General features: G+C 42.2%; 1 protein-coding gene across 1 annotated transcript in view; it reads right to left on the bottom strand.

Moving 5' to 3' along the window:
- Positions 1–9,959, bottom strand: part of FAM234B (family with sequence similarity 234 member B) — a 35,076-nt gene extending 25,117 nt beyond the window's left edge. The window contains exon 1 of the mRNA XM_045462842.1: positions 9,832–9,959. Coding sequence (XP_045318798.1) covers positions 9,832–9,868 — 37 coding nt within the window. The 5' untranslated portion in view covers positions 9,869–9,959. The remainder of the gene's footprint in view (positions 1–9,831) is intronic.
- Positions 9,960–27,608: the final 17,649 nt, after the last annotated feature.

The raw sequence follows: 27,608 nt of genomic DNA, 5'->3' as shown, positions 1-27,608 counted from the left end.
TTTTTACTTAGACTCTACATTTATTTGGGGTAGCTGACAGGTGAAAATTATAGGAGAGCTGAAGCAACACTTGCTCCCAAGCCACTCCTTGACCCTCACCGCCAATGACTAACTGCTTTTATGCCTTTAGTTCATGCTATCACCATGCAAAAACCAAGAAAAAATTTCCAGTGTTAGAAATTACATGGTAAGTTGTACAAACATAAACTCCATTGTTAAAGCTTTTATTAAGAAGAAATGTAAAGGGGCACCTAGGCTCAGTCAGTCGAGCGTCTGACTCTTGATTTCAGCTCAGGTCATGATCCCAGCATCGTGGGATCAAGCCCCACATCAGGCCCCTGTCAGATTCCATGCTGAGCATGGAGCCTGCTTAAGATTTTCTCTCTTTCCTTCTGCCCCTCTCCCCAACTCTCCCCTCCATCAATCAATCAAACAATCAATCAATCAATCAATCGTGTTTAAAAAAGAAAATTAAAAAAGAAAATACGACCCAGTTAATTAAAAAGGAAAAAAGAAAAATTCTTGATGTTGATCTCTGCCTCTTGTCACTGTGATCTTGGTGATGTCACTCCATATATTATGTCTCATTTACTCAAGACATAATATGAAGCAATAAAACACTATATAGAAACCAATATGGGAAGTAAAATCTTTAGTGTAAAGCTTAGTGCTTGGTACACAGAAAATCAATAAATAGTTTATTAAAAAAATAAACATTACACAGATATACTTTATAACATTAAGTATTTTACAAAAAAAAAACACAGAAGATACTGAGCAAACTGGCATTCTATTAACGAGACACTCCTATATATTTTCACTTTCAAAGCTATTCATTTTATCAACAAATATTGGATTTGTCTTGTAAAGGCACAAATTGTAAGAAAATAGACCAATTATTAGGAATTTAATTCAAAATAGTATTTCCAAATTATGCTATAAAGTCAGTACAGGTTTTAGGCTAATCTTCTACAATTTATATATCTACTCCGTGAACCAAATTATTTTATTAATTAGGGTACCCCATTTTCTAACTGTCCCATATAATTTTAGTTATAACAATCTGCAAACAGAACCATAGGCTGTTATAATAATATTAACTCTAAAACTTAAAACGAAAATTTTTTTTAACTAAAAGGATATACCTGATGGGATTCAAAATGTGATATATACATCCCATGGATTACTATCCCACCTTAAAAAGTAAAGAAACTCTAACATGCTATATAATACAGACGAACCTTGAAGGCATTATGCTAAGTGAAATAAACAGAGACACTGTATGATTCTTATATGAGATATTTATCTAGATTAATCAAATTCATAGAAACAAATTAGAATGTAGTTTCCAGGGCCTGGGAGTATGGGTAAATGGGGAGTTGTTATTCTTTAATGGGTACAGGTTTCCCTCACTATCAAAAACTAGAGTATTCCTGTCAAAATCCTCCTAAGCTGTAATAGCATAAAACAAAGAAGCAATTATCATTAATTTATATGGAAAATTTTTTTGAGCTTTCCCAGACCCAAGCAATAACCTCTCCTAGGCTTTTCTGATACCTCAGGGCACATCTTGCTAATGGATGCACAAAATAAGTTGGGATAAAGCACAGATGCCCCCAGACACAGTTCAAAGCCCTGGCGGCTTGGGGCTGAGATGCTGAGGGTGGTTCCCAGGCAAGCAGCTCGGTGGGACCCCTCCCACGGCTGGGGTGAGCGCTGCCTCTCTAATGACAAGCACCGAATGCTCTTTTCACTTTTTGCCTTTTTTCACAAAAGCGAAAATCCTCTGTGGATTTCTTTAGGTTAGTGAAAATAGGCACTGACACAGGTCTTCCATAAAAGCAAAGGGACATACTGCAAACTATCAAAGAGCAGGGGATGCCTTACAGAGTTTCAGCTTTGCTAGACCAAGTTCTAGACACTGGTTGCACAACAATGTGAATATGCTTAACAATACTACACTTAAAATTGGTTACATTTTATTTTTTTTTTTTATTTTTTTTTTTCAACGTTTATTTATTTTTGGGACAGAGAGAGACAGAGCATGAACGGGGGAGGGGCAGAGAGAGAGGGAGACACAGAATCGGAAACAGGCTCCAGGCTCTGAGCCATCAGCCCAGAGCCCGACGCGGGGCTCGAACTCACGGACCGCAAGATTGTGACCTGGCTGAAGTCGGACGCTTAACCGACTGCGCCACCCAGGCACCCCATAAATTGGTTACATTTTAAACGTGCATTTAAAAATGGTTGAGAGGGTGACTTTTATGTGTATTTTACCATGATTTTAAATTTTTTTAATTAAAAAAAAAAAGACTATATCTAACAAAGAGGAAATCAAACACCCACCATGCAGTCACTCAGCATACACCTGAACATAAGCAGTATGAGGGAAACTCACTGCCCTCCAATCCAGAAAGCAGTTCCATACACTGATTCAAGAATCTGTTTCTGGCCATTTGCCGATTATCTGCCCTAGTTCTAACTTCTGGGACCCCTCTTCCACATGCAAGTCCTTCAAAACGTGAAGACACCAGTCATAAGAAAAGTATGGCATGGTGTTTAAGAGTTCAAGTCTTTACAGGCAGACAGACAGACAGACAGACAGAGTCAAATCTTGGCTCCATTTCTTGTTAATCATGTGACCTCAATTAATTTCTCAGCTTTAGTAAGCCTTATTCTCCCCATTTCTGAAATGGGGCAATTATTTTTCCCACCTCATGCAACTATTTTTGAGGATTAAATAAGATAACATATGCATGGTCCTTAGGGTCTGGCTTATAGTTGCAGTCAACAGATTTCAGCTTCTATTATTACTGTTGGCATTATTTCTCCCAAATGCCCAATCTTGTCTTCCCCAGGTTAAACGTCTCCACCTCCTTCAACTCATCACTTGAAGAAGCACCGTTTCACGTGTCCTCAACATCCTGGTCGCTCTGCTCTGGACACAATGTGATATGTCAGTGCTTCTTAAAGTATGGTTCTTGGAACTGGATACAATCCCCAGGGTGCAGTCTGACCAGGCCAGGGGAGGGCAGAACCATGTCCTCCCTAATCTAGAGAATACGCTACAATTCGATTACTGTAACCTAATATCTTGCCAGCTTTCTTGGCAGTCACATCACACAACTGATTCAACTCAAACTCCCAAGTATTGTCTACATACACTCAGGTCATCTTATATAACGGTACAATTGGATTTTTAGCATCAAGTGAAAAATTTAGCATTGATACTTACTAAATTCAACCTTGCTTGTCAGTTGCCACCTTGCAACAAATATACCAGTCTAAGACAGTCAAAGTAAAACCCTTACTAAAATATTGGCTAACAAAACAGTTTAAAAGAAATGCATTTTATGATATCACACACTATCACAGGCAGGAAGAGAACTTGGCTGTACATGCTACAGAAACTAGTAAAATCTTTACTAAACCTATAAAACTAATTTGCAAGCATCCTTTGAAAATCAGCTGCTCTTGAAATGCTCTCTGTAAAATACTATATACTTCCAGTTGATGATAGCAAAGGAAAGCATTTCTGTCAGTATTCGTCCTAAAAACTGGGGGGTGGAGGGAGGGGTGTAATAAAATGGGAGAAAAGAAAACAAACACATTCCCAAACTACAATTTATGAAAAATTGTTGCCAAATGCAGCAAAACTTGTATCCTATTGAGGAAGCACAGTAAGAGTAGATACATGCATCTCAGGTCCCCACCAGTGAGCAGAGTTCACAGAGTTAATAATGACAACAATAAAGATGATGGCAATGATGCTAACTGAAAAGTAGGAGTGCCTACTATCCTGGGCACTGGTCCAAGCATGTACATGTTAATTCATTCCATCCTCATGACAACCCTGGAAGGTAGGTATCGTTGTTGTTGTTGTTGTTGTTGTTGTTATTCCCATTTTACCAACAAGAAATGAAAATATAGAGAGATAAGTTGCATAAGATCACAGAACTAGGGAGAAAGAGAGCCAGGATTCAAACTCAGGCAATCTGACTACAGAATTCACAATCCTAACCAATCAATTGTATTACCTCCCTTGTTCCATGGATATATAGCCAAACTGGTTATCTCTTGCTTAGAAAGACCAAGTCTGGGGTCCCAAAGGCATCAATGGGCCCCATTCAACACCATAGAAGACTCAAAAGCAAGGTAAGAGTAAATGTGAAAGGCTTCTATGTTTACAGGAAGCAGGCTGTCAGCCTGGCAGGTAAGAAAAGTAGCTGTAGACAGTCAGACCTGAAGAGGAGGATTTTTTTTTTTTTTTTTAAACAGGCTGGGGCCCAAGTAGATTAAATTCTAGCTTCTAACTGCCCTGGCTCACTCCCCCAGCCTCTGCCTGCATGTCAGCCAAGAGCTAGCTATAAAACAAATGACCATTAAATATGATTTATAATCAGAAAGAAGCCATCATTAGTACTTATTCTATGAGATACTTCAAAGTTCTGCAAATATTCAAGAAAGACGCTACAAAAAAACATAGCCAACAAAATCTACTGAGGAACCAATGCTGGACAAATTATGCCACAAAATGGAAGAAATAATGAACAGATACTTCCCCAGGGAATCCAAGAAATTAAAGAAAACAGTTTCTCTGAAATAAGAGTACACACACACATACACACACACACACACACACACACACACACACATAATATTTCTAAGAATAAAGGACAACTGAATAGAGAAGATGAGAAGTAAACAAGCAGGGCTCAGAAAAACAATGGAAAAAATAATAAAACAAGTTTAGAAAAGATACCCTTACTGGAATGAGCAAACGGGCAGACATGGCTGAAAAGAGTCCGAGATATACAGGGCAGACTGGTGGAAAATCAAGCAAAATGAAATGGAAACAAGAATGGCTGGTAGTTCCAAGCACTTAGTATGCCCTCTTCCACACCCTTTTACTGCCTTATCTCTGCAAATCTTCATAACAACTTTTGGAGACAGAAACATTATTATCTCCGTTTTCAAGATGAAGAAACTGAGGTTTGGAAGTTTAAGTAACTGGGCCCACAGTTAAACAGCAAGTAAGCAATAATGCAAGCATTCAAATCCAGGCAGTCTGGTTTTGAGGTCTCCCATGGAAAAGATCAAGGCTTTCAAGAAGACTAAAAAGGCATAGATACGGACAGCAAAAGTGACCCAATATATGCGTAACTGGAGAAGACAACGGAAAAGAAAATGGAACAAAAAACAATAATTAAAAGACATGCCAAACAAGCTCCTGTAATATAGCAAGACCCAAAATGGTAAAGGGTACACTGAGCCCCAAGAAAAACTGATACAGAGTAATCAATACTGAAATACATTGCAAAAAAGGGGCTAAACTTCAAGGACAAAAAAAGAATCATATATGAGCAGCCAAGCCAAGGGAAAGAGAATCCAGTCACTAAAGATGGGAACAAAAACCAGGCTAACTTAGTAGTGCAATTGCTGGGTTGTAGGGTTTTGAAGGGGCACATGCACCCCAATGCTTACAGCAGCACTATTAACAATAGCCAAAGTATGGAAAGAGCCCAAATGTCCATCTACGGATGAATGAATAAAGATGTGGTGTATACACACACACACACACACACACACACACACACACACACACAATGGAGTATTACTCAGCAATCAAAAAGAATGAAATCTTGTCATTTGCAACTACATGGATGGAACTAGAGGATATTATGCTAACTGAAATTAGAGAAGGACAAATATCATATGACTTCACACATATGTGGAATTTAAGATACAAAACAGATAAGCATAAGGGAAGGGAAGCAAAAACAATATAAAAACAGGAAAGGGGACAAAACATAAGAGACTCCTAAACAGAGGGTTACTGGAGGGGTTGTGGGAGGGGGGATGGGCTAAATGGGTAAGGGGCATTAAGAAATCTACTCCTGAAATCATTGTTGCACTATATGCTAACTTGGATGTAAATTTTAAAAATAAAATAAAATAATCAGGCTAACTTCTTATCAGTAACCTATATTATCAAAAGATAGTGTATTTTTCCAGACATTACACAAAGCCCAGCTTCATTATTCCAGACTATAAACTTGATCAGAGAACTCCTATGTAAATATGTTTGCTATCTGTCACAGAAAGACAAGGGATTGTGAAGTATAAAGTACACCAACTTGCCTGAAGTTATAATCATGATCAAATCCACACTTCAGAAGGCAGGGCACTTTAGCACTCTTTTCTCTACAGATTACAGCCACCACCCATATTTTTAATCAATGAAAGGTTTTCAAAGAATAAAGGAGAGGATACTGATTTCATAATGTATCAATATAAATGAGCTTTCCACAGCTATCACTTTTCACCTTAGGAAGACTGAGGATGCCAGTTACACAGCATTCCCAAAATGGTACAGAGGAAAACAGGAAGGAAGTGCAACTGTATCTTCCCCAGGTATGTTCAGGAAAATATGGTGTAAAACACACCATTCTGTGATATGTACTGTACATAGACTACACTCTACTGCAATTAAAGGTAAATCACATCATAGATTAGATTATCCAGGGCCCATAACGATTCTAAATTACACATAATAAAACAAATCGTTACAGTAACATTGCGCTCTGATATACCTTTCAGGCTTTGACCTTCAAACTTTAAAATGGACTAAAAAAAATATTTACTTAAGATAAGTTGTTCCACAGGCTGCTTTATGAATGTCATATTGTCCTTCTGTTACTAATTTACCCTATCATATGCATGTGAGCCAAACATCTTTCCATCTTGGGCTTAGTGGAAGGGTAAGAGACTGAAATAGATTCCAAGCAACTGTCCCTTCTTCACCAACTTGATGACATCTGTCATTAGTTCACTGTTACATTAGGCCTTCCTTCAGGAAGCATATTCCTAAATGAGCCTGGTGCTAACAAAGATGATAATAAGAACTAACACTTACTGAATAATAACAAACCTCTTCAGTGCATCCATTTCTTCTACTAAGACAAATAATCCCGGGGCACCTGGGTGGCTCAGTCAGTTAAGCATCCAACTTCGGCTCAGGTCATGATCTCACGGTTCATGGGCTCATGCCCCGTATCCGGCTCTGTGTTGACAGCACGGAACCTGGAGCCTGCTTCAGATTCTGTGTCTCCCTCTCTCTCGCCCCCCTCCAGCTCACACTCTCTCTCTCTCTCTCAAAAATAAATAAACTTTGAAAAACAAATTTTTTTATATTTTTTTTAACATTTATGTATTTTTGACACAGAGAGAGACAGAGCATGAACGGGGGAGGGTCAGAGAGAGGGGGAGACACAGAATCTGAAACAGGCTCCAGGCTCTGAGCTGTCAGCACAGAGCCTGACGCAGGGCTTGAACTCACAGACCGTGAGATAATGACCCGAGCTGAAGTCGGAAGCTTAACCGACTGAGCCACCCAGGCGCCCCCCCCCCAAAAATTTTAAGCCAAATAACCCCATGAGGTAAATATGTAGCAGAGTGTGCAGTACCTAAAGAATTTTCCATAATAATAGTATTACGACACATGAACAAACTAAAGCTTAAAAAGATTAAATAACCAATCTGGTAAACACTGGACTTGAACCCAAAGCTGTGTCATGCTCTTAGTTACCATTCTAGTCTGCTTCCTTACACATAGAAATAGTGAGGATGTCACTGTGGTGATCATTTTGCAATATATACAAATATCGAATCATTACGTTGTATACCTAAAACTAATAGGATGTGTCAATTAGACTTCAGTTTAAAAAAAAGAGACGATGTTAACTAAGGTACCATAACACAGTAGCCCAAACTGGATAACAGCCTCACAGTCCCAATCACAGGAAATCCAAAAAAAAGTTATTAAGAAGGCAACTTCTACCTAATATAAAAACTAAAAATTGTATTTGGGGCAGTGGGGAGAAACGACAAAAGGGAGACAAGCAAAAGTACTAACAAAAACAAACAAAAGAAACCACAACCCACATCATCGAAGAGAACACGTGGCCATTGCACCCGGGCCTTAAAAAGTATGGAACATACCTGTCTCTTCAGGTCCAAGGCGCTGTTCAAACACAGGCCCAAGGACCAGACTATACTTTCCCTACCCTGTCAGCTGACTGAGTTACTTCAACCGAATACTCCAGGGAGTGATAGTGTCACAGCCTTACGACGTGAGAATGCAAAAGGGCTCAAGAGTTTCAAAAGCGTTTTTCTTGCATTCCCATCCTTAGAGAAGAATAATTATCTATGCTGGAAAAAAAGAAAAGGAACTTAAAAGAAAGAAATCTAAATATGTCTGAAATCTCATTATCCTTGGAGAGGATATCATCCTACACTAAGGATATACAAAGGTACTCTCTTTAAAGTTAATTAATCCTGGGGCGCCTGGGTGGCTCAGTCGGTTGAGTGTCTAACTTTTGATTTCGGCTCAGGTCATGATCCCAGGGTCGTGGGATCGAGCCTCACGTCCAGCTCGGTGTGGAGTCTGCTTAAGATTCTCTCTCTCTCTGCCCCTCTCCCCCGCTCATACTCTCTCTGCATTCTCTTAAAAAAAAAAAAAAAACTAATCCTGCAGGTAAAGGCACACATCCATCCCCCACTTCATTCCAATGTTACATACACATTCCAAGACAGATATTATCAATGTTCCTTCCAATGTTCTAATGAGCCCATGTCGGGGGAAAAATGTCTCAGGTCATGAAGTCTGGGGACAGAAATGCAAATTCATACCCAACCCAGTGTCATCCATGGCACAATGTGGCAGCAGGCTGGAAGCTCCTTTAGAATAAAGTCCCTGTGATACACCCTGTGATGCCATATGCTGGATTATCCACCAGACACCAAACTAGCCCTTTCTTCTGATGCCAGTGAAAGCAACTGTTTTTCCTACTAACCCTGCTTTTCCCACTATCACCGTATCAGCAAATACATGTTTGCAGCTTAATGTTTAAAATTTATTTGGGCAGGACAAATATACTTTTATTTAAAAAAGCAAGCTTGTAGCGGCACAGTCCCATTCTGGAGGTTTAAGCGAAAATTTTTAAAAACTTGAAGCTGCTGCCCAAAGTACTGAATTAGCTCTAGAAGTTGTCAACACTACCAGTGTGCCTCCTTAAAGAACAGTCCACAATTTATCTGCAACTTTCGGGGCCAAATCCTTTCCCTCCTCAATACTTAGCCTTGAGAGTCAGAGGCTGATCAATAGGAATCAAACCCCAGGATCTAGAATCAAGAGACCCCAGAGGTTCTAGTCCAGGCGTTTCCAATACCGTTTTTCGGACCTTGGGACAAGTCAATTAGCCAAATAACTCTCATTTTCCTCTTCTGTAAACCAGAAGGGGTAAACACCTGTCCCGCTTACCTTATGGCTGCGTCAGTGTTGTCATTAAGTGGAGAGGCTGCTCCAGAGGGTGGCCCGCTGTCCTGCAGCTCCTGTCCCCCCTCGCCCGCAGGGCCAGCCCAAGACAGAAAGAGCTGGGGACCCTGCGGTATGTGGTCCGCGGCGCTCAGGAAAGGATGCTCCCCTCACCAGCCCTCCCTTTGGGATGGCGGCGACGCGCGCTCTGACTGCCGCCCTCGAAGCAACGCCTGCCTGCTCCAGGCCACCAGCCCCGCGCGCCTCCAGCGCTCCCTCCCTTGAGTCTCCCAAGCTCGCCCCGCGCCCGCGACCCCCGACCAGCCTGGCGCCCCTCTCGCCCCCTGGTGGTGACAGACCCCCAGCCCGTGGGGGCTGCACCGGCTCGCCTCCGCGCGCCTGCATCTACGCTGGGGCTGGGACCAGGCCCCAACCGGCTTCGCCTCCAGCGCCTCGCCTCCCAGTCTCCCCAGGGCCCGCGGGAGCAGGGTGGTCGCGAGGCTGCGACTCCTTACCCGGGAGCTTGAGCGCCCTGGACAGCACAGTCGCCATGGCGGAGGCCCCGGTGCGCGTGCGCGCGCCCGCGTCCTGCCGGGAAGTGTAGTTCGCAGCGGGCCGTGCGCGGGACTGGGACCGGGGAAGGTGGGAGCCGCGAGGCAGAGCGGAGCCGGGGGAGGCGCGGGGTTGCGGCACCGGATTCCACGTGCACGCTTCTGCCCGCTCTCCTCCCGCCCACTCGGAGCCAGATCCTTTTCCCGGCAAGTCACTTCACTGCTCCGAGTCTCACTTTCCTGCTCAGTGAAATGGGGAAATAATAACTACCCCGGAGGCTTGCAGTGAGAATGGAATGAGATAGCAGGTATTAAAGCAGGCACTGGTTGTGAAATGAGCCTGGGCTTTGGAGTTAGACGGGATTTGAATCCTACCTGCATACCTTGCCAGCTGGGCCATCTTGGTCAAGTCACTTGGCATGACTAAGCTTCAGCTTCGTTTTTTAAATGGAGACCCTACCTAATTCACAGGCTTATTGTGAGAATTAGATAATCTGTTTAAGACACAGGGCACACAGTAAGCGCTCAGTAAATGTGTTTCTTTATGTTTTTTAGGTAAAGGGTGAGGTTTCTTAGGCCTCTAACCCCCGTCTGGTGTTTCCAGTTCTTCCCAGGTATCTACTGGACACTCTACCCTGCAGCTTCTGGCTTGAAGGGTGTAGGAAGCAGGAACTGACCTGCTTCTTCCCCACAGGCACCAAGAGATCAGCATTTTAGCGCAGGATTGCTGAAGATGTTATTTATCTTAGACTTGGGACGGGTCTTAGAGGTCACCTAGTCCACCCTCCTTGTTTCTCTGAGGAGAAAACTAAGATCTAGAAAGATGATGTGACTTCTTAGTGTCAAACAAAAGCTCTAAGATACCTCTCTCTTGGACTCTGCCTCATTCCCATGAGAAACTGTCAGTGGGTATCCTGTGGGTGTAATTCACATCCCATCACCCTTTTCCACTCAAAAACATGTCATGGACTCTGACAGGGCACAGAGTCTGGGGACAGGCCACTGAGTTTGAATCCCGACTCCACCATTTCCTAGCTGCCAGATCTAGGGCTTCTTGCTTAATCTCTCTCTGCCTCAATTTCCTCATCTGCAAAATGAAATAGTTCCAATCCCACAGAGTTGTCCTGAGAATTAAATGGATACATGCAAAGCACTTAGAAGAGTGCCTGGCACCTAGTACCTGTCATGTAAGTGTCAGTGCTTCTTTTTACTAATAAGTGATTAATTTTTGACAACTTAATAATTTAATAACATAAATTTAATAATAATTTAACGGATTGGTAATTTATCCATTTATTCTTTCAGAGTTCTACAATACCCCAAATGTTTACTCTTTGCCATATCTCTGGAGGTATGATTAAAAATCATATTTTACATCTATGTAGGTCATCCTGGACCAACAGCACTACAGATCACAGTAAGCCAGTAGTGGCTTGCCTGAAACCAGATTAGCTAATTAGAACACATTCTTGAGATATGGAGACTGAGGAAAATAACTTTAAAGTGAGCAGGATGGGGGGCGCCTGGGTGGCTCAGTCGGTTGAGCGTCCGACTTCGGCTCAGGTCATGATCTCACGGTCCGTGAGTTCGAGCCCCACGTCGGGCTCTGTGCTGACAGCTCAGAGCCTGGAGCCTGTTTCAGATTCTGTGTCTCCCTCTCTCTCTGCCCCTCCCCTGTTCATGCTCTGTCTCTCTCTGTCTCAAAAATAAATAAACGTAAAAAAAAATATATATATATAAATAAATAAATAAAGTGAGCAGGATGCAGGATATGTCAGTGTTAGCTGCAGAAGAACAGGAACTTGAGTTTCTAGGAGAAAGCAGGTGGGCTGGAACAGCCAGAGTACACAGAAAGGAAAGAGATAATCTATCCACTTTTCATAGTAAAAGGGCATATGCTTCTTATGTGACGGAAGTAAAAGTGTACAGCTTAAAGTGTGATTAAAATTCTGCTTCAAAGGGCATAGACACCAAAAGCACCAACGTGTGTACATAATTACCTGTGAGCACATAAACGCGGGTGAATGTACACATATCCCAGAGCTGTGTCCTCTCCGGCCCCTCAGCTTTCCATGCCTAATCTTTGTGGCATTTACAATCTCCCTATAATCACCCCAGCTTTGCCCAAATGATGTTCAGGGGGAAGCAGATCGCTGAAGACTCCTTCTCAGCTCCCTGAGCGGTCCCCTCTCTTTGTTTTCCTTGGCCCTTCCAGAAATCTCTTCCATCCTCCACTTTTTTTTTTTTCATCTTAACACAGGACCCCCAGCTTAGAACATTGTTTCTCAATTTCAACGTGCTTTGCTTCCAAATGAAGGAAAAAAACCTCAGAGCAGCCACCAAATGAATCAAGATCCTGGCCTTTTACAAAGAGGAAACCTGCAAGTTCCTCTCTCGTTACCTGCAGGAATGTGCCTTCAGTGCCCAAACACCCATTGAGGTCACTATGGAAAACGCAAACATCCTGGGTTTCCCGACTGCCCAACTTGGCTTACCTCCTGGAGAAGTGAAATAAGGGGTGGCCGGGGAGGGACGCCTGCGGACAGCCTAACCTGCCTGAGTGTTGTGCCTGCTACGTGGAGAAGAAATTCTATTTCTGGAACTCATTAACTGAAGCCAGAAGGGCCCCTTCTCTTCTTCCTACATGATCTGCATTGGGAGAGTTCCTTCCCAACCTTCCAAGGTTCCAATACTTGGTAGAGGGGACCCATACTTGCTGCTTCTTATTACCATCATGCTTTCCCAAGTTTTGCTCAAAATCTCGAAGCGTCCTACATGGGTTCATGATCCTATCTGGTCATCTAATCCTTAACATTCCCTGGATGCCGTCACCACTTCTGCTGGCTGTGACCCTCGCATTAGCATTCACCGCTTCCCCTGGGAACCCGTACTGCTGTGTCCACCAGCAGCTACAACCCCTCTCTCTTGGTACTACTGAGACCTCCAGGCCTCCTGGCCATTTCTACTTCCTTTGAAAACTGCTCCTTCTTCCTCTGTCTCCCATCAGTTAACACCACTTCATATTTTAATGCTGTTAACATGGCAAAGCTGTTTGATGCAGTGGCAACTAGGGAAGACTGGCTGTCTTCTTTTTTTATGTTACTCTTTATTAGAAAAATACTAACACTATGCTGCCCATTCTTCAAGGTCAGATGCAGTATTTTCATTAAACAGAGATTTCCATTTTTACTTAGCAAGTCAATCAGGGCAAGGTTATTGCTGTTAACGAACAACCTCACAATTTGTATGGTTTTAGAGGATAAGAGTTCATTCGGGCTCATGTCACCATCAAGGTGAGAATGGGGATAGGCAGCAATGGGGTTCTATTCCTCCCATTTATTCAGGGCTTCCATCTGGGGCTTCATTCTTCATCCTTAGGGCCTTGGATTCCTCCACTGGATTATCTGCATCCCCAATCATGCAGGAAGTTTCATGTGCCAGGCCTGGAGGTGGTATATGTGACTTCTGCCCACATTTATTTGGCCAGAAATCAGACAGAGAGTATGTATGCCCGGAAGGTATGAGCCCAAGAAGGAAAGGAAACAGTTCAGTGAGTGTCTTTTCAGTCTGTGCTATATTACACACCCTACCTCTTTATAGCATATAGACCTGAGTTCTTGGTAGTGGGGAGGGGGTTCGGCACTGCTGTACTTAGAATTACCCTTCTCAGGGCGCCTGGGTGGCTCAGTCGGTTGAGCGGCCGACTTCAGCTCAGGTCATGATCTCGCAGCCTGTGAGTTCGAGCCCCGCGTCAGGCTCTGTGCTGACAGCTCAGAGCCTGGAGCCTGTTTCAGACTCTGTGTCTCCCTCTCTCTGACCCTCCCACCTTCATGCTCTGTCTTTCTCTGTCTCAAAAATAAATAAACGTTAAAAAAAAAAAATTAAAAAAAAAAAAAAAGAATTACGCTTCTCCTCTAGAGGCTAAAGCTTTGCTCCTGAGCTGAGCTTGTTGTCCTGAGCTAAGACTTCCCAATGTGTGTCAGATAAGGAAGGCTTTCCCAGGAGGTTCCTCAATCCCTCCACAGACGGATGTCCAGGAGGCATTTCTACATCCGTCAGCAGGACAGAGACAAGTCTGAACCCATTTGTAGACCCATCTCAGGCTCATCTCTACCCTCTGCTTCACTGGTGCCAAAGGCATGGATCAGGAAGCAAAAGAGAAGCAAATCGCAATGACAGCAGGGGAATTGAGAAGAGCAAAAGAGGTGCACAGCAAAGATTACTTTGGGGTTAAATGCCAATGTCAAGAATCCTACGAAATCAGCCTTGCATCTGGATCAGGAAGTTCTAAAAGGGCCCGCGCAAGTGGCATATTCGCTTCTCGTCACAGACGACTTGATTCTATGACCAGAAGTGGTATGGCTTATTGCAGGTTTATGTTCTCAGAGCGTCCTTTAGTAAAACACAAGGGCTCATCCAGCTTAGATTCATACACATAGAACTTTCTAGAGTCTAGACTATAAAATGCTTTCTGGGCCCTGAGATTTAAACAAATGCTTCTTCTTAAGTCTCTGGCTGGAACATATGTTTAAGAATGGCAATATAATTAAGGACAGACCTGCCCAGGGCAACTTGGCTCTCCTTCATCTGGGCCTTCATCATAGCTTGTTCCTATGTCTACCAAAGCACTTGTGGTAGTAATGGGCATGCCAATAGTTACCATGTACTGAGTACTGATCTCCTACAGGAGAAGACATTGTTTCGGACCCTTGCCAACCTTGATCCAAAACTCAGCCCTTCACCAGCTTTCAAAAATAAAAAAAAAAATTCAGTGGACCAAGTATATTGTGAATTGTGTAGTTTTCCTGAAGATTTAAGGGGGCCAGAGGGTGGAGTCACAGGATACACATAGAATTTCACCAAAAAATATTCTCCTGGGCCCTTGCTCCTGGATCCATCACTGGGTCTTCCTCCACCAGGACCCCCTTGTGTCTGTCCTACGTTTAAGCTAAGCTCTTTCTTCTCCTCCCTTTTATGCCTCCTGATGCCCTTAGCCTTGACATAGGCTGGAATCTTACCTCCATCCTACAGTTGGCATGATCTTTGCCTGGAAGCCATCACGTCACACAGTGGAATTCTGACACGATGTGTGCCATGCTGTCCCTCCTTAATTCTCACAAGGGTCCTGTTCCTTAGGTCTTACCCCAATCTTACGACGAGAATGTATAAGCTAGATGGATAAAGCCACTGGCCCAAAGTCTTACAGCTCCTTCACACTGGAAGGAGGATTTGAATGCAGGTTTGTGGTTTTTATTTTTTTTATTATTTTAATGTTTATTTACTTTTTGAGAGAGAGAGAGAGACAGAGCATGAAGAAGGGAGGGGCAGAAAGAGAGAGAGAGAGAGAGAGAGAGAGGCACAGAATCTGAAACAGGCTCCAAGCTCTGAGCTGTCAGCATGGAGCCCGATGTGGGGCTTGAACTCACAAACTGGGAGGTCATGACCTGAGCTGAGGTCGGACGCTCAACTGACTGAGCCACCCAGGTGCCCCCAGGTTTGTGTTTTTTAATCACAAGCAAGGACATCAAATACATGACACGTGGACTATAGTTTGTCTTCCTTCATCCCTGGCACACATCAGTCACCACCACATTCTTTCACGGTGAGCCTACACACAGCTTCCAAATCCTTAACTCAGCTATCTGGGGAGTCACAACCTATCAATTTCTAAAAACTGGCCTAAAAACTGAAAACTATTCGTAACCCTTGCCTCACTTATGGCATGGTAACCACACTACACACCCCTTTAAAGATGGTACCTGATTCTCAACAGGTGTTCAGTGTTGAATGTAGCTGATGACCGGCCAACAATTGCTCTAATTGGTCAGGAGTCCTAGATGATTAGTCAGACAGGTTCTGATTGGTCAGGACCTATGTGGTACTGGTTTGTTAACATCTAGACTATACCCCTGGCTGAGTCTTTTCAGTTCTGCACTTCTAGCTCACTGGTTAAGTCCTAAGTAATGCTCTGAAAGTCAGTAAACTAGGTTTTTTGTGTAACTAACTCCTTTTTTCTGCCCTTCTTAGAGTATCACAGACAACTGCGTATTGTAATCTTTTGAATATATGTCTACCACATTAAAACTCCCATACAAAATGTTGACTTCTTAAGGAATAGAAGATTCTTGTATCTTTTTTTAGCCCTATACAATGCAGAGGACATTGCTTTCAGATGTTTATTGGATAAATGTGAATTCATGAATAAATGACTCGTGTGAATAGGATGAAATCAATTTAGCAACAAGGTCTTTAAAAATGAGATCCTTTTTATAATGAAGGAAACCTTTTTCCCCCCTAAGTTCACATTCCTTGATTCATGCAACCCAAATGTTCTTTCACCACTGCTCATGCTGCCAGGGCCATGGTCCAAGCACCCAGCCTGCCTGACTTCAGGAAACCCAGTCCCTTTGCAGATCTGCCCCTTAGTAGTGCTTACACACACCACATATGCCTCGTGCTGTTACTTCTCCCCCATCACTCTGGTTAGGTGGAGTCAGCTTGTCTGATAATTACCTCCGGTATTCTCATCTCTGCATTTCCATAAGGCATCATACTACAGACCAAGAAGCATTGACACTTATATCAAGTGACCTGCTCCTGGAGTCCACAGGCTATGTCCTTCTCAAGGGGCCACTCCTGGCCAATTCTTTCAGCAGAGCTGAATGTAAAATACATTCATGGGGCACCTGAGTGGCTCAGTTGGTTAAGCCTCCAACTCTTGATCTCAGCTCAGGTCATGACCTCATGGTTTGTGAGACTGAGCCCCAAATCGGGCTCTGCAGCTGACAGCATGGAGCCTGCTTGGGATTCTCTCTCTCCCTCCCTCTCTCTCTGCTCTCTCTCTCTCTCCCCCATCTCAAAATAAATAAACTTTTAAATATAAATAAATAAAATAAAATAGTGAACAGAAGCAGCAAGGCCTTGCAATCTATGGGGAGAGATGGACATCAAGCAAGTAATAAAACATGTATCATTACAAATGGTGATAAGCACCATGAAAGAAAAGAACCTAGTGCCATGAGGGAGAATTACAGGGAGAACATCGAATAGGTAGGGACTGGGGGCGGGGGGGGGGGGGGGGGAGGGGGGCGTGGGCACAGGAAATGGCTCCCTGGGAAACTGAGACCTGAAGAACAGGTAAAGGTTGGCTGAGGAAAGGCTGAAGAACAGTGCATGTGAAGTCACGAGTCAGACAGGAGCTTGGTTGTATGGAGGAAACCAGTGTGCCTGGAGGACAGTTGCAAAGAGCCGGTGGTGAGAGCAAGAGGTGATGGGAGTCAGACCAATCATGCAGACGCCTTAAAAACTGTGACATGAAGGACTTCAATCAAAAAGCGATCTGATCTAGTTGGCTGCTATGTGAAGAATAAATTGGAGGAAAATAAGAATGGACACAGAGGGAGCAGTTATAAGAAAGATATCATGGTGCATGAGGTTTCTCATGCTTTGTCTTTCAGACAATATATGCACGGATTCTGATTTTTCACCTGCTTTCCTGTTCTGGAAAGAAAGAAAATATGGGGATTATCTATTCTCCTCGTATCATGCAAACTATTAAACCTCACAGAACTCAAGCGTTTTCTCCTGGGAGCCTGACTGTAGATGGCACAGTTAACCACACCCAGCCTGACATCAGCAGCCAGCCTCTCTGTAGACACAGGCAGCTTGCATCCATAGGAGTCCTGGACCAAATCACACACAGACATAGGCTCCCTGGCTCTCTCACACCCTGAGTGATGTCACCGGGCTATGTGGAACCATTGCCTTAGGTGACAGCCCAACATGCAATGTATGGAAATAAAACTCTTTCCCTCTATATTGATCTGCCATGAGGGGAATATAAACGGCTGCCATATGAAATATACCATATAAAACTATGTTTTCTCTAACACACAATTATGTTAAATACTATCCAGGGGCGTCTGGGTGGCTCAGTCAGTTGAGTGTCCGACTCTTGATTTTGGCTCAGGTCATGATCCCAGGGTTGTAGGATCAAGCCCTGCATTGGGCTCCAAGCTGAGCGTGAAGCCTACTTAAGATTCTCTCTCTTGGCCCCTCCCCCACTTGCAAGCACATGCCCACTCTCTTTAAAAGAAAAAAAAAAAATAGAGGCACCTGGGTGGCTCAGTCCGTTAAGCATCCAACTTCAGCTCAGGTCATGATCTTATGGTTCATGGGTTCAAGCCCTGCATCAGGCTCTGTGCTGACAGCTCAGAGCCTGGAGCCTGCTTCAGATTCTCTGTCTCCCTCTCTTTCTCAAAAATAAAAAAACATTTAAGAAAATTTTTAAAAATACTATCCATTATTTTCATTCCTATACAATTAACACTTTCAGCTTTCCTTATTTGAAGCACATTGTTGTTATTTAATGAATTACGTTAAACCTAAAAATCATTTCTGAAATCTTTGTCCTAAAATTATGTCTTAAATATTTTTCATTATAATCTTATGACCAAAACTTATTTCTTAAATAGTTTTCATTAGGATCTTGCCTCTAAGATAATCTAATAAAACCCAATTACTGTTTACTTCCGGCTGGCTTTCTGGGTTTGGCAGTGAGCTTGTCTGGTCAGCCTGGAGTTTACTATAACACAGGACTTATTATGATGCTTCATTTCTCTCTAGAATGTTCTTTGAGGTTTCGAGAGGACTGATCACAATGGCAGAGTTGACAGCACGTATGTAACTAGAAACCCTCCAAAGGTTGGGAGACAAATACATCCACCCTACCTTTGCCACCACAAATATTTTCATTCATTCTTTTTTTTCTTTTCTTTTCTTTTCTTTTCAAGAGTTGGTCCTTGGGGTGCCTGAGTGGCTCAGTCAGTTAAGCGTCCGGCTCTTGGTTTCAGCTCAGGTCATGATCTCACGGTTCGTGAGATTGAGCCCCATGTTGGGCTCCACACTGACAGCACAGAGGAGATTCTCTCTCTCTCTCTCTCTCTTTCTCTCTCAATAAATAAAGAAATAAATAAACTTGAAAAAGATACTTAAAAAAAAGAGTGTGTCCTTAAAGAACTAAAGGCTCTGAGAAAATTTTTCAGAAACTCTATATAAAGCTGATTTTTTACTTACCCAATTCATAAAATCACATTCATTTATTTTTCTTCTTTCCTATCACAAATATCATTCTATCTTAATCTTCCACACCTGGGAATTTTATTTTTTCACCTGAGTAACAACTTTTTATTTCCTTACCCCGGCCTTAAAGACCAGAAGTGGGTTGCTTAGAGATGACATTTTGCATACGGTTGTGTCCTCCCTCCCAACACAGATTGTCTCATTTTATTTCTTTCTCTGGGTTAATCTTAAGAATTTGAGTTTTGTTCTTCACCTGGAAGGTTTTGCATGAAACCAATCTTTTTGCCACTTCCCTAGTCTTAAATACTAGTGCGGGTCTTATTTGAGGAGATGTTTTATAATAGGTTGTTATATTTTTTCCATCACTTTTTGGGGGGACACTTATTCCCCAATGCTCAGATTTCCTTACAGAGGGATTTCCACTAGAACATCATGGAAGAAGTGAGTTTTCTGATCCGGTGCGATCAGAAGAAGGAGGGCATGCTTAGCATAGCTGTTTCTCCTTGGGACTCATACATTCATTCATTTTAAAAATTATTCATTCAACCAATATTTGAGTGATCACTACTTTCCAGGCCCTATTCTAGATGCTGGGGATAGAAGATCAAACAGCACAGACAACACTCCTTACTCTCTGGTGTATGTGTTTGTGGGAGCAGAGGAGCCAGGGAGGGAAAAAGGTAGATAAATAAAATATATGCTGTGTCAGATGGTGATATATGTTATGTAGACAAGAGAGAATAGGAAAGGGGAAATGAAGGATGGAAGCTGTAGGTGGTGAGGGGGGCGGAGTGCCCAATTTTAAGTGGGATGGTTAGAGAAGATCTCAGTGAGAAGGTGACATCGGAACAAAGATTTATGGAGGCAGCATGAATAGGAAATGAAAAGTCTTGGAGGCAGAAGCCTGGCCTAGTTGAGGATGAGCAGAAATGTGGCTTGAAAGGATGGCTCTAAAGAAAGATTAGTAAGAGATGAGATCAGACATGGCCAGAGCAGAAACAAGTTATGCAGAGTCTGTGGGAGACCCAAGGAAAGATTTTTTGGCATTTAGTCTATGTTAGGTAGGACTTTGAACGTTTGGGGGCACGGAAGTGTTGATTTGACTTAGATTTCAACAGGATTCCTGTGGATCACTTTCCTGTTCTGAGAAAAGACGATGGGGATGCTAGGGTTGATGAATGTTTTTGGCTAGTGCAATGATCCCAGTGAGAACTGATGATGGCTTAGACAAGAATGGTGGCAGAGGAGGGAGGGAGAAGTGGTCAGACTCTTAATTTATTTTGAAGATAGAGCCCAAAGGATTCTCTGATGAATCGAATATGAGTTGTGGAAGAAAGAATTAAGGAGACCTTGGGGCTTTTGGCGTAAGCGACTGGAAAAAAAACAATGAAAGGGAGACGGAAAGGACCAGGATGGAAAGAGGAGATCAAGGTTTGGCTTGGGGTGTGCCAAGTTAGACATCCAATTGGACGTGCAAGTAGAAATGGCAGTTGGGCAGTTGGATATCAGAACATGGAGACAGGGAGAAGTACTAGGTGGAGATGTAAATTGGGGGTTGTTAGCACGGAGCCCACATTCGAAGCAGGTCAGCGTAAGGAGTGAGTGTGGCTGAGGAGAGCGGGGGGAAGGGGAGGGGTAGTAGAGTGAGCCCTGTGGCATTTCAACATTCCTGGTTCTTGGAGAAGGGGGAGAACCAGCAGAGGAAGCCAGCAGGAGTCACCAGTGAGATCAGAGAATAACCAGGAGAATTTGGTGTCCCAGAAGCCAAGAGAAAAAGTATTTGGCAGTGGGAGTGCATCAATCGTTTGAAATGCAGCAGAGAGACCAAGGAAGAGTAGCCTAGGAGTGATCTGCCTGCTTTCAGAGCGTTTATTTTGGTCTGTTCTCTGCAGTTGGCCTGCTGGGTAGGTCTTTCTAATTCAAAGAAAGAATCTGCAAGCCCTTTTCGGCCCCAGATCCAAGCCATGTTATTCAGTATAGCTTTCTTTTAATAGTGAAGCCGGTATTTTTGTCTCCAACTTCCCATCCCTTTGCTCTATCCTTAGTTCAGTCAGAGCTATGCAGGGAAGATGGGTATCAATTTATTGTCCCCCTAAACCTTCAACAATCAAAAATATTCTTTTTGTATCCCTCTGCCTGATAGGTGTCTGTTCTCTCATACTACGTTTCCCAATGATGTTATTTCCTCTTCTTGCCCTGTCTTAGGTTCTTTCCCAGGCTACTTTCTTCTCTAGCCCCCAGCTTTTAACACCTATTACAGGAGCTACAGATACCTTCACGTGGAGCCAGACCCTGATCTAGCCACGGAGCGGTTCCTTCTTCTAATGGGGAGCCAATGGAATTAACACACCATTCCTAATTATTGTTCTTAAACAAGGTACTACAAGATTTGTAAACCTCTTCCCAGAAGCCAGACTGTACATCAGACACACAGGAAAAGAAGGTACATTTCTTTTTTTTACACTGTCACCGTTAAAAGCCCCTCCTTATGGAGAAACCAGGCTTGTATCTTTTCATATTTCTAAGAGGACAGGAATAAACATGCCCCTTGGTGACCCAAAGGAAGTGGAGGAGATGATGGGTTATCTCCATGATCCCACAGTATCTTCTCTGAGCAAAGTAATATAGAGAGTGAAAAACAATCCTACTGGTTGAAAAAGTCACGAGGTCATGCCTGCAGGACATTCAGTTGCCCGCTCTCTTCCGAGTCCAGATAGACAAAGACGCACCAAATCTGGGCCAAGGACCCCTGGGAGCTTTAAGGAAGACCCCCTGAGGCAGACAACAACAGCAAGGAAGGTCATAAAGGTGTTGGGCAATCCTCTGGTAGCCTCTGGCCCTTGGTGTCTGGGATTTCCCTCTCAAGATCAAAAGCATCAAAATGCAGTCTAGCTGAGACACGGCACTCGCCCCAATTTTGGAAGAGCCTAAAAATAAAACCCATTGGGATTTATTAGAGACATAATAGTGCGTGGGACTACTCTTGCATGAAATTAAACTTATTTATTCTTCATTCTATCTTTTACGTTGGCGTTAAAGAGCTTGGATTTGTTGTTGTTGTTTGCCTTGCCATTGCTTTACAAACGATTAAGTAGGATTCTGAGATTTACATGAAGCTATTTTCTTATTATCATCAACAATATTTTCATTCTAACCTCTCCCCCGGGGGCTAAGATTTTATCCTTTTATTCAGGAGACAGTGCCCGAAGCTACATTCTCATGCCTGTGAAAAGCCCTTATTTTTATGTATTTACACAAAACATTCTCCTTCAGTAATAGAGTCTTAAAGCCAGGTAGATTTCTGACAATGGGCATGTCACATAATGCCAACCCACTCTTAAAAGTACAAATTCCCTTTTCTTCTCAGCCTTAAACATTTATGATTGAGTTCTTTTATTGAGAAAATCTGTGCACATCTCTCTTTCACCTTGAAACTGGGCTAGAAATATTAAACACTGGAGAATTTATTATCCTTTGGCTTTACATGATATAATTCTTTCCAAGTGAAATAACAATTTAATTTTCGATCTATCTTCCATTACATCATTATGCAGGTTTTAAAATATTAATCTCATCGATGATATATCATCTCCTCCAGATCCTGGTATATGGTAAACTCCATGTTCTTCAGTTTTCATTTAAATGAAGAAATGGAGGGGTGCCTGGGTGGCTCAGTTGGTCTGACTTCGGCTCAGATCACGATCTCGTGGTTTGCGGGTTCTATGCTGACAGCTTGGAGCCTGAAGCCTGCTCCCGATTCTGTGTCTCCCTCTCTCTCTCTGCCCCTCCCCTGCTCTCTCTCTCTCTCTCTCTCTCAAAAATAATAAAACATTAAAAATAATTTAAAAATTAAAAGATTTAAATGAAGAAGTGGAGGAGAAAACTTGGCAAAAATCTAGTTAAAAATGGAATAAACAAAAACACTTCATTAATCTTCATCTACCAAATTTAATGTCATGCCTTCTAAGTAAATCCAGAATGAGAATTTCAGACGAAAGGGCAGTAAGTATACACCAGGGCAAACAGGGTTCCTGTTCTGGGCCTTACAGCTCAGAGAACACCCAGTTTGAAGAGCCTTCCTTGATATGTCCTAAGTCCCCTCCGGCGCCTGGGACCAAGTGGGTGCAATGCATTGTTGTCTCTCTCATTAGGGGAGCTCTGCGACCCTGCCCCCACCCACATGCCCATGAATTTTCCAATACTTTTTCAATCAAACTGTGTATATTGATGAGGCCCTGCTAGAAATATTTCCCCAGGTCACCCCCCACCCACCAATAGCCTCCCCACCACAGAGAGACACCCTACCTCGCTCCCCGCCAGGTCCAGGGCCAGTCTTGCTGAAGGGGATTTGAGGGTTTGGGGTTGTTCCTTTCAGTAACATTGGATCTCCGTGTCGGAAGGGATTCCAGATGTCTGCAAATCTAACCCTCGCCAACTAAGAATTACTTCTGTACTCCCCAGTCATTTCATGTCTGCTCAGGTATTATCAGCCTCTGAGAGCCCGTGGCGTGCAGCAGATACCCGCTGTTGGATAACTTTGTGACTGCCACCCGTGACCCCCATCCAGCGATAGTAACGCTTCCTTCCAAAGCCATAGAAGAGGCCTAATCCCCACGCCATATGGCAACCCTTAAAATGCCTGACATACGAGGCAGTGTTCTCAAGAAATTTCGCTTGAAGTTATTTCCCCTTTTCTATCAAAAATATTTTTCTTTCTCCCCCTCCCCTTTGCCTTAGGTATATGAAGTCTTGTCTCCCAATACAAGAGGTTCACTTTGACGTTAATTTCTCCTTTCAGCAATCAAGCCTCACATTCCTTAGAGAGAAGGTTTTTTTATGGAGTTAATCCCTCCTTCCTCTCCAAACTTTTCTCTCAATGCATGGGCTTTAAATCCTTAAAGACCTTAAATGTGTTTTCTAAAAGCTGAAAACGTCCATTTCCACTGGTCAAAGCTTGACATTCAAGAAAGGCTTTTTTTCAGAGAAAGGAATGTACCTAGAGCTACTTGGACCTATCCCATTCCATCACAGAACTCTCTCTGTTTCCCTTTCTATGCTAACCTTAAAGAACCAAGTTTTTGTCCTCACTTCTAAGAATGAAGCTCTGTTCTTCATTAGGCCAACCTTAAATAAGAGAAAGCACCTTAGAGAAAGGATTTTTGCATGTTTTCTGCCTATCCCATACAATCCCTTACAAATTCTTTCTTTCGCCTTAATTTTAGTCCTGCAGTGCTGTTCCCTCATCTGAGAAATTGTTGAATATATTTTCCTCCACTCCCCTTTTTTTTTAAATTTTTTTTTAACGTTTATTTATTTTTGAGACAGAGAGACACAGAGCATGAACAGGGGAGGGGCAGAGAGAGAGGGAGACACAGAATCTGAAACAGGCCAACGCGGGGCTCGAACTCACGGACCGTGAGATCATGACCTGAGCCGAAGTCGGACGCTTAACCGACCAAGCCACCCAGGTGCCCCATCCCCTGTCTTAAAGATCAAGGATGCAAGCGTCCATTTGCTTCTTTTACAAATGTATTGCTTTCTACACATTTGCCTTATAGATCTGCGGATTTGTTCTTTTAGTGAATGAGCAAAAAATACAAGCTGGCAATTTAGAGAATAGATACATCTGGGACCAATAACCAGATACTACTTATTCAGATTATATATATAATATTTTCATTTTAGAAGAATAAAATAAGGGTATGGTTCATTTAATTTTATCTTTTTGTATATCATTTCAATGAAATAAAAATGTAATTCATTACATTTGGGAGAAGGGTGGGCGAAATAGGGGAAAGGAATTAAAAGGTACAGACTTCCATAGGGCGCCTGGGTGGCTTAGTCAGTTAAGCGTCTGACTTCAGCTCAGGTCACGATCTCATGGTTCCTGGGTTTGAGCCCCACATCAGGCTCTGTGTGACAGCTCAGAGCCTGGAGCCTGCTTCAGATTCTGTGTCTCCCTCTCTCTCTGCCCCTCCCCTGCTCATGCTCTGTCTCTCTCTGTCTCTCAAAAACAAATGTTAAAAAAAAAAGTTTTTTGAAAGGTACAGCCTTCCAGTTATAAAATAGTAAGACACAGTGATACAATGTACACATCGGAAATATAGTTTATAGTATGTAATAATTTTGTGGTGACAGATGGTAGCTACATTTATCATGGTGAGCACTTCCTAATATGAATAAATGTGGAATCATCATGTTGTCCACCTGCAACTAAGTTATAATACAGTATGTCAATTTCCTTTGATACAAAGGAATACATGATATAAAATATGTTACAATTGTAATTATTTAGCGGTCATTCATGAACTTGATACCCAATCCAACAACTAAAACATTCCCAATAGTTTGTAGCCATGTGTTTTTTCTCTATTCAATTTCTCTGCTTCCCACAAGTGATAACCAAGATACTGAAGATTGCCTTTCAATTTCCTTTAAAACATGAAAATGTTTTAATACATGTGGATATATACCTAAACAATAGGTGTTTAATTTTGCTTGTTTCTGACTTTATGAAAATGGTATCACATATTATCATCTTCTGGACTTGTTTTTCCCTTAAACAAATATTTCAAGGATTCATCCATGTTATTGTAAGTAGCTATATTTCACCGCCTTTTCTATTGTCCATTGGGTGAATATATCGTGATTTATTTTGCTATTCTCCTGTTAATGTATGTTGGTTGTTTCTGTATTTTCCCATATATAAGAGTGCTGTTGCAAGATTCTTGCTATTTGAGGGAAAGTTCTCCTGCAATAGACACCTAGGGGTGGATTTGTTGTGTTGAAGTGTATGCGAAGCACAACTGTATCAAAAATAAAAATTTTTAATTTAAAAGTTGTACTACTATCATTCCCACTAGCAGTGTATTAGAGAGTCTGTTGATGTACATACATCGTTGCCAACACATGGAATTGCCAAAACTTCTTAAAGTTTCTGCTAATCTAAAGGGTATATGCAGCATGTAATTCCCTGATTACTACTGAGGTTGAGAATATTGTCCTATGTTTCTTCTCTTATGTGCTTCTTTTTCTGAAAATTGTTAGTTCTATCTTTTGCCCATTATTCTACTGAGTTGTTTGAAGTAAAAAATAGATTTCTAAAAAACATAATTTGTTAATATGTGTACAGAATGAAAAAAAATAATGACGTAGATCTAAATGTAGTAAGATGGGAACATATCCATAAGTTTCAGAAACATATAGACAATGATCCTGCGTGTGTGTGTGTGTGTGTTAATGTACATGAAAAGATGCAATGGACTGAATGTTCGTATCCTCCTACAATTCATGTATTGAAACCTAATCCCCAATGTGATGGTATTTGGAAATGAGACCTTTGGGAGGTGATTATATAAAGAGGGCAGAACCCTATGAATGGAATTCGTGCTAAAAGAGACCCCTTAAAGCTCCTTCACCCCTTTGCCACCTTAAGACACAGCAAGCAGACAGCCATCATGAGCCAGGAAGCAGGTTCTCTCCAGACACCAAATATGATGGCACCTTGATCGTAGACTTCTCAGCCTCCAGAACTGTGGGAAATAAATTTTTGCTCTTCAGAAGCCACCCAATCTGTGGTATTTTGGTTATAGCAGCCCAAACGGACTAAGATAGGAAAGATAAATCTAAAACTGTCAAAAGTGGTTATCTCTGGGAGGAATGTTGCGTTACATCACGAAGGGAGAGTACTGTTATAGAACTTTCACTTTTGACTCTGTATTCAGTTGTGTTCGTGGGTAATAAACACATATTCCCTATAAAATATTTTAAAGTTGCCACCAGAAGAGAAATAGAAAAGAAAAATTAAATATACTAAAAACATAGAGTCAGTCAAGAGAAGTTAATGTAGATATTAATTTCTATCAAAATGCTTTTCTAATACCTAATATTAGATATCTAATATTTAAATTTTATTAACCTCAAATTATGTCACGGAGTTTAATTTTATAGTCTAATGGTGATTGTATTTAACACTGATTCCAGTTTTCCTATGAAATAGTCTGTGATGAACTTTGGTATCTCTCCTCTTGCATATTGAAGACTAGGGCTATATCTCTTAAGGAAGCATTATACATGTTTCCCCACCGTGGAATTTCAGAGTTTTTATATCATAAGAATTCTTCACCAAAAAAATGCTTTCTTTTTCCTAGCGGTAGTCAATATTTTATTTTCTCACCCAGCATGCAGTTCCCAGCTTTGCTGAATGCCTGTTTTCCTCAACTTGACTCTAATCAGGTTCAATTTCTCTGGGGTGTTGCCATAGAAAATTTGGAAGAGATGATAAACCAGCATTTCCCCATATTTTTTCTCTCTTAAAAAAAAATAAATGTCCCTTTCCCTTGTTTAATTTTAGAACTCAAATAGAATGTTTACTTCCTGCAAAGATGGAAACCTGGCACAGATTGCTGGCTCCCTTCCCCAGGTGATTCAATGAGGAAACAGTTGAAGGGGATGTGAATTCCAGGAACTAATGACATGGATAGTCAGAAGTTCTGGGGAGGTAGGAGTTGTGCACCTGAAGCGGGTTGGGGCACATGTTGGCCACAGCCTGGGGCAGATGACTGGCGGCGAGAAACAGGTTAGTGGAAACAAGTTTACATTTCCTCTTGCCTCTTCCTTATTCTGCTTTGAGGCCATGACTGTCTTCCCATTTGCCAGGG

This window comes from Leopardus geoffroyi, chromosome B4 (assembly GCF_018350155.1).
Source record: "Leopardus geoffroyi isolate Oge1 chromosome B4, O.geoffroyi_Oge1_pat1.0, whole genome shotgun sequence".
Lineage (NCBI taxonomy): Eukaryota > Metazoa > Chordata > Mammalia > Carnivora > Felidae > Leopardus > Leopardus geoffroyi.
Note: the sequence above shows the minus strand (reverse complement) of the source record. Positions and strands in the feature narration are given on the sequence as shown.